Source organism: Diabrotica virgifera, chromosome 10 (assembly GCF_917563875.1).
Source record: "Diabrotica virgifera virgifera chromosome 10, PGI_DIABVI_V3a".
Classification (NCBI taxonomy): domain Eukaryota; kingdom Metazoa; phylum Arthropoda; class Insecta; order Coleoptera; family Chrysomelidae; genus Diabrotica; species Diabrotica virgifera.
In genome coordinates, this window is record NC_065452.1 from 117,697,879 (window position 1) to 117,710,379 (window position 12,501).

The 12,501-nt window shown below is 32.7% G+C and overlaps 1 protein-coding gene across 3 annotated transcripts in view; it reads left to right on the top strand.

Moving 5' to 3' along the window:
* The window catches only part of LOC114333089 (SRSF protein kinase 2-like), a 110,670-nt gene that overhangs the window by 46,535 nt on the left and 51,634 nt on the right, over window positions 1–12,501 (top strand). For all 3 annotated transcript variants that reach the window (XM_028282918.2, XM_050663635.1, XM_028282917.2), the window contains exon 3: window positions 10,611–10,893. In XM_028282918.2, the coding sequence (XP_028138719.1) occupies window positions 10,611–10,893 (283 nt within the window). The remainder of the gene's footprint in view (window positions 1–10,610; window positions 10,894–12,501) is intronic.

Consider the following 12,501-nt stretch of genomic DNA (forward strand, 5'->3'; position numbering starts at 1 on the left):
TTACATCTTTAACCCTGTTTCAAGTAACTAGTGTCGAAGTACACTAGCCCAGGGGAACCGACGGCTTAACGTGCTCTCCGAGGCACGGTGAATCATTTTTAGAAATGAAAAATTGATTGTCGTTGGCAGGGCTCGAAGCCGCGTGCTTTGGCGTATGAGGCCAGTGATCATGCCGTTGAGCTACGGCCGTTCACAAATAATATCGTATTGCCGGGGAGATCCTTTCGGATTGTTCCGGCGCCATTTACATCTTTAACCCTGTTTCAAGTAACTAGAGTCGATGTACACTAGCCCAGGGGACCGACGGCTTAACGTGCTCTCCGAGGCACGGCATATAAGAGTGGAAGGCACTTATGGAATAAAAAAAATATACCTACATACAATTTTGAAAGCAAATACTTTATCATACTTTAAGGTATTATTTTTTAAATTAGCTCAATAAAGACATACATTTTCTAAACTAAGTATAAATCTATTGGGTTTTGTATTTAGTGTCTTGACACAATTTATAAATAATTTCAAAATGTCATCTTATATTATTCATAATGGACCTTAAATGATACACTTTGTTGAGATGAGGTTGTGAAGTAGCTTCTAAGAACATAAAAATATACAAAGTGATCCATTAAAACTAGAGATCATGGACTGTACTTGCGTTAATCACCCTATAAATTTAAATTTATGTTTGTAAAGCGCCCATTTGAATTTAAAAGTTGACGTGTCCCAGTATTGTTTATAATTTTCTAAAATAATGACACAAACAATTTTATTCCATAAGTTGCTTCCATACTTTATAATTTCAAAATTGCACCCTGTATTATTCATAATACAAGCTACATAATATAGTTCTTTGAAATTAGGTTATTGAGCAGCTTTTAAAACTATAATAATATACAGGGTGTTCCATTAAATCTAAAGCTTATGGACTCTCCTAGACTTTCATTAACCACCCTGTACATTTAAATTTATGTTTGAAAAGTGCACATTTTTATTTAAAAATCGACGGGTCTCAGTGGTTTTTATAATTTTTTGAAACAAGGACACTAATAATGTTATTTCATAAGTGCTTTCCACACTGTATATATCTCCTTTTATTCCATTAATGAGTATTACAATTCAATAAAATTATGTATTATTTACAAAAATATTGAGAGAAAGAAGCTATCTCGCAATATTAATAAGATTTAACTTTTGTTTTCAACAAATTCCACATGGTGTTGCAAAATAAGGAAAACACAACTTTATTTTTACACCCCCTATATGGATAAAATGTCGAGATTTCTCATAAAACATTGGTACGGTAATTGAATCGGTGAGTGAAAGAACAATATAAATGCCAAAAACGACATTTTGAACTGAGATAGCCAAAATACGTTTAATAGGTTCACGCATCACTGGGCAAAAGAACAGTATAAACACAACTCTCTGCGATTCAATATCGACAGGGCAATTTGGTAGATGAGTGAAAGAACCGTATACGTGCAACGTTTATCCTGTTCTTTCGCTGCTTATACTGTTCTTTCACTCAATGGCATTACGTCTTCGCGCGCCACTTGTAATCAGGATTCATTTAGTGATTGACAGTCAAAGGTTAACAATCTTGCATTCCATGCATTGTTAATAAATATTTCTAAACAAAACCAATAACTGTAGTTTCAGAATTGTGTTTTTTTGTAATTGAGTGAAAGAACAATACATGCACACGATACATTTTTGCAAATATCTTTTTTCTGGACTTTGTTTTAATAAACTTTATTTGGCCATTTAACAAATAAGCACAAAAGCTACAACTTTGCAATGTATGAAAATGTCAAAAAACCACTAGATTTTTGTTTAAACGGTTTTTTTTAATTTTCTTAAAATGACAGTTTTGGAGATGTACTATTCTTTCACTCACCTATTCAATTCCTTAGAAATAGACCTACAATGTGAAATAAAAATCATCGAAATCCAAGCAACGGTTTAGAAGAAAGAGAAAAATAGCTTCAAAGTGATGGTACATAAAAGGTGTTATGTTAATTTTGGAGCAGTTCACTTGAAATGTCCACGGGAACTATATGTGTTTTCTGTGGTTTTCCGGGTTTGATTTCGTGTTGAATAATTTTGGTTTTTAATAAAACCATTATTTTGACGACGTTTCGGCAAGATCGCACTTGACATTATCAAGTCAGGTAGTTCCGGTTCTCGCTGTTGCTTGAAGTAAAATCAGTTTACTTACATTTTACATTACAGTACAGTTTACATTAAGGCCGGTTAACATTACTAGTGAATAACGAACGTGGCTCACGCTTACGTATTTTGCCCGTGCTATTGTTAGATATTTTATTATCTTGTTTTGAGTTTGAAAATAGATAATAAAATATCTAAAGCTGGGTACTCACTTGAGCACGAACGCGCATGAGGCAAGCCGAGGCCGTACGAGGCAGTCAGTTAGGACGTCATCCGAGACGCGGCAAATATGCTCAAATCGTTCGCCGCACGCCTCGGAGCGTCGGAGCGATCCATTTCTTGTCGGTCTATCAAAGGGATGCGTGCCTCAGTGCGGACGGTTTTTAAGTATTTTTAAACATGCGGTTGCGTTTCGATTCATATTTATACATTTTTAAACAGACCGTGCAAGCAATGAATGTTATAATTTAATAATACAAAAACAAAAGGGTGATAAAAGATTTGGAATTTGTAGAATTTTATTTTTTATCTTGAAATATTCATTCTTTTGGAAAGTTATACACTTAAAAATTTAAGACAAATTTGTAAATCTACCTATAAAAAATAGAATGGAGCCAAGAGTTGTGTTTAGAACTTATTGATAAATACAAAAATATGGAAGTACTATGGCATCCTCGTAACCCTAGCTATTATTATAATAATAATTGTTTGTTCGACATATTCGCTGCCTCAGGACGAATAAATGGATCACTGCTGCGGCAAGCCTCATGCGGGATGCGTGTCCTCATACATTTTTCCCGACTCGAGGCATTCGGTGCGGCCTCGGCTTGTCTCATGCGTATTCGTGCTCAAGTGAGTACTCAGCTTAACAATAGCACGGGCAAAATACGTAAACGTGAGCCACGTTCGTTATTCACTAGTAATGTCAACCCGCGTTTATTCAAAGTGTAACGACCTGATTTGAATTAAAAATATTTAAGCAGGGCCGGAGGAAATAGAAATAATAATATAGTCGAACGTATTCGAAGATAAAGGCTGATGTATGTCCGTTTGGGTTATCCCACGATGTACGTTATCTCCTGTATAGGTAGTGACCTAAGTGATGTAGTGATTAATAAATAATGTAAGTCAATTTACTTTATAATTATTCCTGGAAACCTGATCATCGAACCAGACCCAGTAAGAAGATTAAATTAATAGAAAATTATACGATACCCGCATCACGATGAATAACGTCGTTATTATGACGTATATGCCAAAAAAGCATAATGTAAAAATAAAAATCGACCTGTTTCGGAATTTATCTCTAAAACCGCCCATTCTCGCAAAAATTAAATGAACTTATTTCATAATTTTGTCCCCTCATATTATATTTCATTTGAGTTAGAAGATCAATTTTAATACTGTACATAATTTGAGTAGAAATACACCAGCACCGGTCAGTTTTGTTTATAGTTCAGAGAAATAAGGTTTTTGTCGGGATACTTGAGCAGCCAGGTTGCAAATGGATTTTTTGGGTACTCTATACCTAATACATTATAAATACAAAAATGCCCGTCACATTTCGGACGAGAAACTTAGTTATTAACAAATAAGGGTCAAAATGGCAGTTTTTTCGTTTAAATCGCTACCGGTAAAAATAGGGTAATTAAATATCTTATTTACAATATTCTTCTTTTTTTAGATGAGCCAAGGTTTAAAATGGTACTTTTTGAATTTTGGTCCGATCCTTTTTTGTTTCGGAAAGTACAAAAGAAGACTAAAATTTCAAAAATAAAAAATGTGCTATAACTTTTGCGAAAATGGCCTTAAGACTTTCATATTGCACGAAAAGTTGAGTCAAATATTCCATATAATGCACAGAAAATTTTAAGACGATTCGTCAATTAGTTTAAATTTTATTCAATTTGTTTATCGCAAAGAGCTTTTTTCGCAATGTTATTGTTCAGAAAATAATAACGACATAGGAATTCTGTGGAAACCACATGCAAGAATAATAGTTATATTTTTAAAGTATTAAAAAAATCATTAAAAAGTCGTTTTTATCCCTCCGAAAAAAGTTTAGTAAAATAGAGTCATTTTTGGCTTCTAAACAATTTGAATAACTTTGTTAATATTGACTATAGAGTAAATCTACTTTAGGATTTTAAAAGCTGGTATTTTTATACGAATTTCCAGAAAAAAAAACTTTTTGCCTAGGTTAATTAGGTTCAAAGTTAATGACTTTTATTATTTAATTCGCAGTTACTTCTATATACATCAAATTCTCCTGTAACAGTGTTAGTTACCATACTACTCCGAAACGGCTTGGCCGATTTTTATAAAATTTTATACGTTTATCCTGTAGGACGTTGAAGAGGTTTTAATCTATTTTTTATACCCATAAGTTATAAGGGGGGTTACCCCCTGACATTTTTTTTATTTTTTTGGACAAAATTATCTAGCTTAATTTTATATGATGTAGAATTAAAAAATACATACAACCCTTAATTTTCACTCTTCTAGCACCAAATTTGTTAATAGCCATCTATATATTTACATCTATAAAATTCTCCTGTCACAGTGTTAGTTTCCATACTCCTCCGAGACCGCTTGACCGATTTTTATGAAATTATATATGTATATTCGGTAGATCTTAGAATCGGTCGTAATCTATTTTTCATATCCCTGAGTGATAAGAGGAGTTCCCCCTAACATTTTGTAATGTTAGGTGGGGTTGTGTGTACATAACGTACTCTATCAGACTACGAGTACATACAAATTTAAAAAAATATGATCAAAATCCATCAACAAGTTCTAGCGATATTAATCGCAGCATATGTTTGCAGAATCAGTTTCATTTTTTGAGTGCACGTATTTTAGTAATTCCCCTCCACCACGAAATAATTCCGTTCGGACGCCATTTTTAAAGATTTATTAACCACTCTGTTGAGGTTCAAAGTTTACTCAAACTTTTACACATAATCTATATATCTTCAACTTCAAAATGGCTCTAGTTAGGTTGCTTAGTTGTTATAAACAAAGTAGCCGTCAATTAAATAAAAAAGTGGCTAACTTTGACCGTAATTAACATAGCCGAAAAGTTTTTCATTGAAAATTCGTATAAAAATACCAGTTTTTCAAATTCCATTGTAGTTTTAGCCTACAGTCAATATTAACAAAGGTATTCAAATTGTTTATAAGCCAAAAATTACTCTATTTTAGTAAAATGTTTTCGGAGTGATAAAAATCACTTTTTATGATTTTTTTTAAATGCGTTGAAAATATGACTATTCTTCTTTTATGCTGTTTTCACAGAATTGCTGTATCATTATTATTTTCTGGACAATAACATTGCGAAAAAAAGCTCTTTGAGGTAAACAAATTGAATATAATTTAAACTAATTGACGCATCGTCTTAAAAATTTTTGTGCGTTGTATGGACTGGTTGACTCAACTTTTTGTGCAACAGGAAAGTCCTAAATTCATTTTCGCAAAATTTATAGCAAATTTTTTATTTTCGAAATTTTTGTTTTATTTTGTAATATCCGAAGCAACAAATAATCGGACCAAAATTCAAAAAACGCAATTTTAAACCTTGGCTCATCTACTAAAAGAAAAATATTATAAATAAGACATTTAATTACCCTATTTTTACCTGTAGCGATTTAAACGAAAAACTCTCATTTTTGAGCCTTATTTGTTAATAACTAAATTTCTCGTCCAAGCTGTGACGGGCATTTGTATTTATAATATATTAGGTGTACAGGGTGTTTTATTAATAATTGTCCATATAGTAACTGGAGAAACCTTAGCACAAAATACGAAGATTTAACCTAAAACACTTAAATAAAATGTGGTTCCTTACTGAGTTACTGAGTTTTATCTAAAAATTTAAAAACTATTTTTGCTCGGAATTTTAAAACTATTCGACGTATCCTTTTCATACTTGGTAGGAAATATAGGTACTGTACAAACTACTAAATTATGTTAAACAGACGTTTCTGTCTGTTACCATAGGCGTACGACGGGGGAAAGTGAATGGTTGATCCTTTCCAAATTCTACACCACTGGCGGAATTGCTATTTTAGTTCAATTTTTGGATTTTCCAATACTTTCTATGAAAATAATATACTCTTCATTCGTAACGATAAAGTCATTAGTTTTCGAGATCTTTGAAGTTAAAAATGAAACGACACGGTTATTTTGAATAATGTATTGTGTCGCTTCATTTTTAATTTCAAATATCTCGAAAACTAATCATTTTATCGTTACGAATGAAGAGTATATTATTTACATAAAAAGTATTGAAAAATAAAAAAATTACACTAAAATAGCAATTTCGTCAGTGGCGTAGAATAAAGGAAGGGTAAACCTGCCACTATCCCCTGCCGTACGCCTCTGGTAGTAGCTAGAAACGTGTATTTATCTTAAATTAGTAGGGTGTACAGTACCTACATTTTCAGCTAAGTAGGATAAGGATACGCCAAATAGTTTTAAAGTACTGGGTACAAATAATTTTTAAATTTTAATCATATGAATCATACCATAAATTAGTTAATCAAAATAACTGTGTCGTTTCCTATTTAACTTCAAATATCTCGAAAACTAATGACTTTATCGTTACCATTGAGGAGTATATTATTTATGTAGAAAGCATTGGAGAATCTAAAAATGGCATTAAAATAGTAATTCCTCCAGTGGCGTAGAATTTGAGAAGGGTCAACCATTTACTATCCCTGCCGTACGCCTCTGGTAGTAGCTAGAAACGTTTGTTTTTCATAATTTAGTAGGATGTATAGTAGTCGCACTTTCTGCCAAGTATGAAAACGATACGTCGAATAGTTTAAAATTGCTGGGCAAAAATTGTTTTTAAATTTTTAGATAAAACACCCTGTAACTCAGTAAGGAACCACATTTTATATACTATATAATTATTAATGAAACACCCTGTATAGTACCCAAAAAACTCATTTGCAACTTGGCTGCTCAAGTGGTATATTTATACCCGAACATGGTATATTTTTGCCTTATTTCCCAGGTGTATTATTTCGATCGATTGTATTAGATAATTTTTCATTCATTTTATTTATTTTATTTTATTTCAATGCATCCAGTATTATTTTGTTTTATTCCATTTCGTTTCAGTTCATTTATTTACCTCCTGTTTATTTTGGTTCTTTTTATATCGTTTCAGTTTTGTTCGCCCAGTTTCATTCCATTTCGTTTAGTTCGATTCCGCTTTATTACATTTCTTCCTCTTTCGTTTCGTTTTATTCTAGTACATGTTATTTTGCTTCATTGCTTTATTCCGTTCTGTTCTACTTCAGTTTTTTTCGTTCTGTCTCGTTTTGTCTCATTTAGTTTTGCTCCATCTTCGCTAGTACATATATCTTAATCCACCGCATTCCTTTTGAATCGATTTTAGGTTAGATTAGGTTAGGACCAACATAAATAATATTAGGTAGACCAGGGCATTTAGGAAATATAAATCGATTTTTAAATACAGCACCTAGAGACTTACAACTTTTTGAATTGTCATCAGGATGCATAGGCGTAACCACGGGGCGGTTTTGGGAGTTATAACCCCCCTCCCCCCTTTGGATGTACTTTGAGGTCTATACGCTTAACACCATTACTATTTCATACCCCCAGAGACCATCACGTAGTTGATTGCATATTCGTGAGTGACCTCAAAAACCCCCGAATAACAAAATCTTGTTCTGAATATACTGATTTTGACATGTTTATTCACTTTTGGATGCATTTTATACACTTTCAAGTGCAATTAGGGGAGAGTTGGACAAAACGGGATACCATTCTTGTTTATTTTTATTACGGAAAAAATGTTAAAGAAATTATCATATTATTATTTATTATAGATATAACATTTATTGAAGCACACAAAAAACATATTTTTAGCTATTTTTAATGACTGGAAAATAGTAAAAAAATATTTATTAAAGTCCTGCACATCCCGTTTTAGCATACGATGGTTGGATAAAACGGGATAGGTTCACAATATTTAATTTTTTGCATAAACTTATCTAAAAAGTTTATTTAAGTAGATATAAGACTGCAAAACAAAATTTACCTTTGAAAAACAATATCTTCAGTAGCCAGAAACTTAAAAATAGGCCTTTTTTTTGTTTTATTGCAAAATGGGAAATAAGACCTTTTATTTAGGACTAGGTACGTATATCAGAATAAAAGTCACATAAAGATGTTGTTCTTTTCTGTATGAGAACACGCTTTATCGCTATTTAAAAAATTAATAGGCCAACAAATAAATAGGTGGATAAAACGGGACATAAAAAACTGTATCCCATTTTATCCAACTTATAAGTGTCCCGTTTTGTCCAACTCAGACATTTTTCAAAACAAAAATGACTCCTGCCTAAACGTGAAAGTAAAATGAGATAGACTACACATGAGAATATTCGTTAATGAGTGCTTAATTAAATGTAATAATCACCGGAATTATATGTTTAGATATGTAGGCAATATAATGTAGAAAACAACGCACTTAAAAGTAAAAAGTACCAAAAAAGTAGAGTTAGAGAATTCTAAACACAACAACTTTTCATCAAATAATGACATCGAGGTAAAACGAACTGAGAATGTTAAAATGACGACTGAGAACAAGTTTTCGTCGTTGTCCGATTGATAGCAGCACTAGTTGGGTCTCTAGGCTAGGTATCCCGTTTTATCCGACTATCCCGTTTTATCCAACTCTCCCCTATACATTTTCACCCATTTTTTTATTGTAGATTTTTTTCCTGGCGTCATCCTGAACACAATGCAAAAAGTTGCAAGGCTCTAGGTGCTGGATTTAAAAATCCATTTATTCCGGTGTTTTTAGTGCTAAATGCCTTTGTCCATTAAGATATTCAATCCTTTTTATCACTATCCTATTTAGTATGGTATAACTAGACCCAAACCCAGACATCCAAAGTGAAACTTATCCTCCAACACCAAATTGTTCTATATGGTCCACATAATGTTCAGAAGAAAGTCACACCATTTTGAGAGTCGGGTTTGGGGGGGGGGGGAGAGGGGGGGATAAATCGGTAAATTCGTAGTTTTTTACGTTTTTCGTCAATCTTTCTAAAACTATCGGTTTAGCATGAACAACCTTCTATAAAAAAAAATGTTCTAAATTAAATTTTAAATAAAAAAGGTTTATACATAATCCTTCTAAAATGAACGGTTCCGAAGTTACGGAGGTAGTATAGTATAATTGGTCCAAAAAAGGGCCTAACCCAAACATCCAAAGTAAAAGTTTTCCTCCAACGCCAAATTGTTCTATATAGTCCACATATTGTTCAGTAAAAAGTTACACCATTTTGAGCTTCCGGTTTTTAAAGGAGATGGGGGAGAAATCGGTAAATTAGTAGTTTTTTTACATTTTTTGTCAATATTTCTAAAACTATGCTTTAGCGTAAACAATGTTCTATACAAAAATGTTCTACATAAAATTTACAACAAAAAAGGTCCGATATATAATTGTTATAAAATCAACGGTTACAGAGTTACGGAGGATGAAAAGTGGAGGTTTTCGCTACATTTTATATTTTTTGGGCAATTTATAATATTACTGATGAAAGAAATGTTCTTTAACAGGATTGTGTTTTGTAAATAAAAATTGCTATTTCAGTGGCAGATGGTATGTTAGTGATAAGCGCTTGAAGAAACATCAACCTCACCACCAAAAATCATCATCAATTGGCCAAAAAAATATAAAAAGTATCGAAAACCTCCAGTTTTCACCCTCCGTAACTCTGGAACCGTTGATTTTATAACAATTATGTATAGAACCTTTCTTGTTTTAAATTTCATGTAGAACATTTTTGTATAGAACATTGTTTACGCTAGCATAATTTTAGAAATATTGACGAAAAACGTTAAAAATTTACTAATTTACCTGCTTCTCCCCCATCTCCCCCCCCCCCCAAACTGGACGCTGAAGATGGTGTAACTTTTTACTGAACAATATGTGGACCATATAGAACAATTTGGTGTTAGAGAGAACCTTTTACTTTGGATGTCTGGGTTAGGCTTTTTTTTGGACCAATTATACTATACTACCTCCGTAACTTTGGAACCCTTCATTTTAGAAGAATTATGTATAAAGCCTTTTTTATGTAAAATCTAATGTAGAACATTTTTGTATATAAGATTGTTCATGCTAAACCACATAGCTTTAGAAATATTGACGAAGAACGTAAAAAACTACGAATTTACCGATTTATCCCCCCTCTCCCCCCAAACCCGACGCTCAAAATGGTGTGACTTTCTTCTGAACATTATGTGGACCATATAGAACAATTTGGTGTTGAAAGATAATTTTCACTTTAGATGTCTGGGTTATGCCATCTTTTGGATCAATTGTATCATACTAATTATTAACATCTTTGTATTCTTTTGGTAAAAATATTCATTTTGATTTTTTTAAATTTTAGTGGGCCTACTTATGTTGCCCTGAAGATTTGTAAGAGCGCGCAAATGTTCACCGTAGTGGCTCAAGATGAAATAAAGTTACTTAGAGACACGAAACTGATAGACCCCAGTCACCTTGGCTATAAGCATATTGTTCAAATGGTAGATACTTTTAAGTTATTGAGCATCAATGGAGTACACACTGCCATTTCCATGGAAATAATGGGGCCCTCACTATTACACTTACTTGTACAGTCTGACTTTAGAGGAATTCATTTATGTGGAGTCAAACGAATTATTACTCAGGTATTGATTTATTTATTGAAATTTTTATGAATTTTATTACTTATTATTTTATAGTTTACCTTTTATCGGAATGGGACGTTTCGATGCCGCCGGTTCATCGCCGGCCGTTTCGATGCCGCCGGTTCATCGCCAGTCCATTTCATCGCCGTCATATCTCGCATTTCCTAGAATTCCTAATTAATACTAAAAATAACTAATAATTGTAACTGTCGAAAATTCGGAAATATATCAGATAGCGATTAATTGACTGGCGATGAATCGGCCGGCATCGGCATCGAACTGGCGGCATCGAAACGGCGGCGATGAAACGTCCTAGACCCCCTTTTATTGCTTAACCCTCTTTTGCCCAAACGAAGAAATCCTCAACCCATGATAATTTCTTTCTAGCATTTTATGGTTTTAGGGCCCAATTAAGCAAAAATCATATTTAAAATTGTTTTCGCACCCCCCTCTATCCCAAAAAAGCCGTTAAGAAAATGTGTATCTTGTGAGACACATTGGGCAGGTAGGTCTTGGAAGCTGTATCCTACGAGATACATTGGGCACGACAAACCGCTATTACATGATATGAAAATGAGTTACAAACAACAAAATTTACTGTATTATATTTGTTTAATTAAAAAAAGTTATTTTAAGAATGCAATATAAATAATAAATATAAATTATGTATATAAATACAATAATTATTGTACAGGTATATGATTTTATCTATGTGATGATATTCATAAAAACAGTTTTTTTTTGTACGAAACATAAGCTAATGTCACACTTTGAATAACGCAGGGTAGTTTGTCCTTTCTCACACTTTCTGTGTCTACCTTTCTCTCCGTAATTGGAAAAGTTTCCCACACCGTCATACCTTAGTTTATCTCCAAAAGATAAAGTGGAGATCTAACTAACAGGGCTCCTGTTTTTTATAGCTTAATTTTGAGCAGCCTCTAGTTTCAAAGCTTTAAGTGTTATTGACAAATTATTTGAAAATGTTTTGATGTTCCCTTGGATACTAACACAATGTCACAATTAGGACCATGGTGCCCAATGTGTACCGCCTGTGTTGATGGCTTGAAAAACGCGCACACTCACAGAATAAGAAAATAAATCGACATAACTTCTTTGAAATCCTTAAAATAAAACAAAGATAGCCAACTGTAAAGAAAAAGAACAGCTGATTGTGACAAATAAGGTTTGAGCTATTGAAAAAACCCGCAATATTTAAAAAATAAATTATAAAGTAATGTATCTTTTGAGAGATGCATTGGGCAAGAGAGTGTTAAACCATTACAAAACAATGGCCTTTTCTACAGCATGAAAATTAAAACAAAGCTGGAAAACAAATTTTCAGATAAGAACTAAAAACCAAGTAGATGTCTACAACAAATACTCAAACGGAGTGCGGTCCTGAACTTAGTTGATTAAGTACACCTAAATTTAGTCTCGAAGTTTTTCATCGCTTTACCATAGTAAATCTTTAAAATAATTATAAGAAACATAACCAATAGTGTAGTTATTAGTTGTGATTTGATTACCGTAAGTACTATTATCAATATATTTACGGTTTCATCAAAATCTTATAGAATTTCAATCCAGTCATACAGTTTTGTACATTCA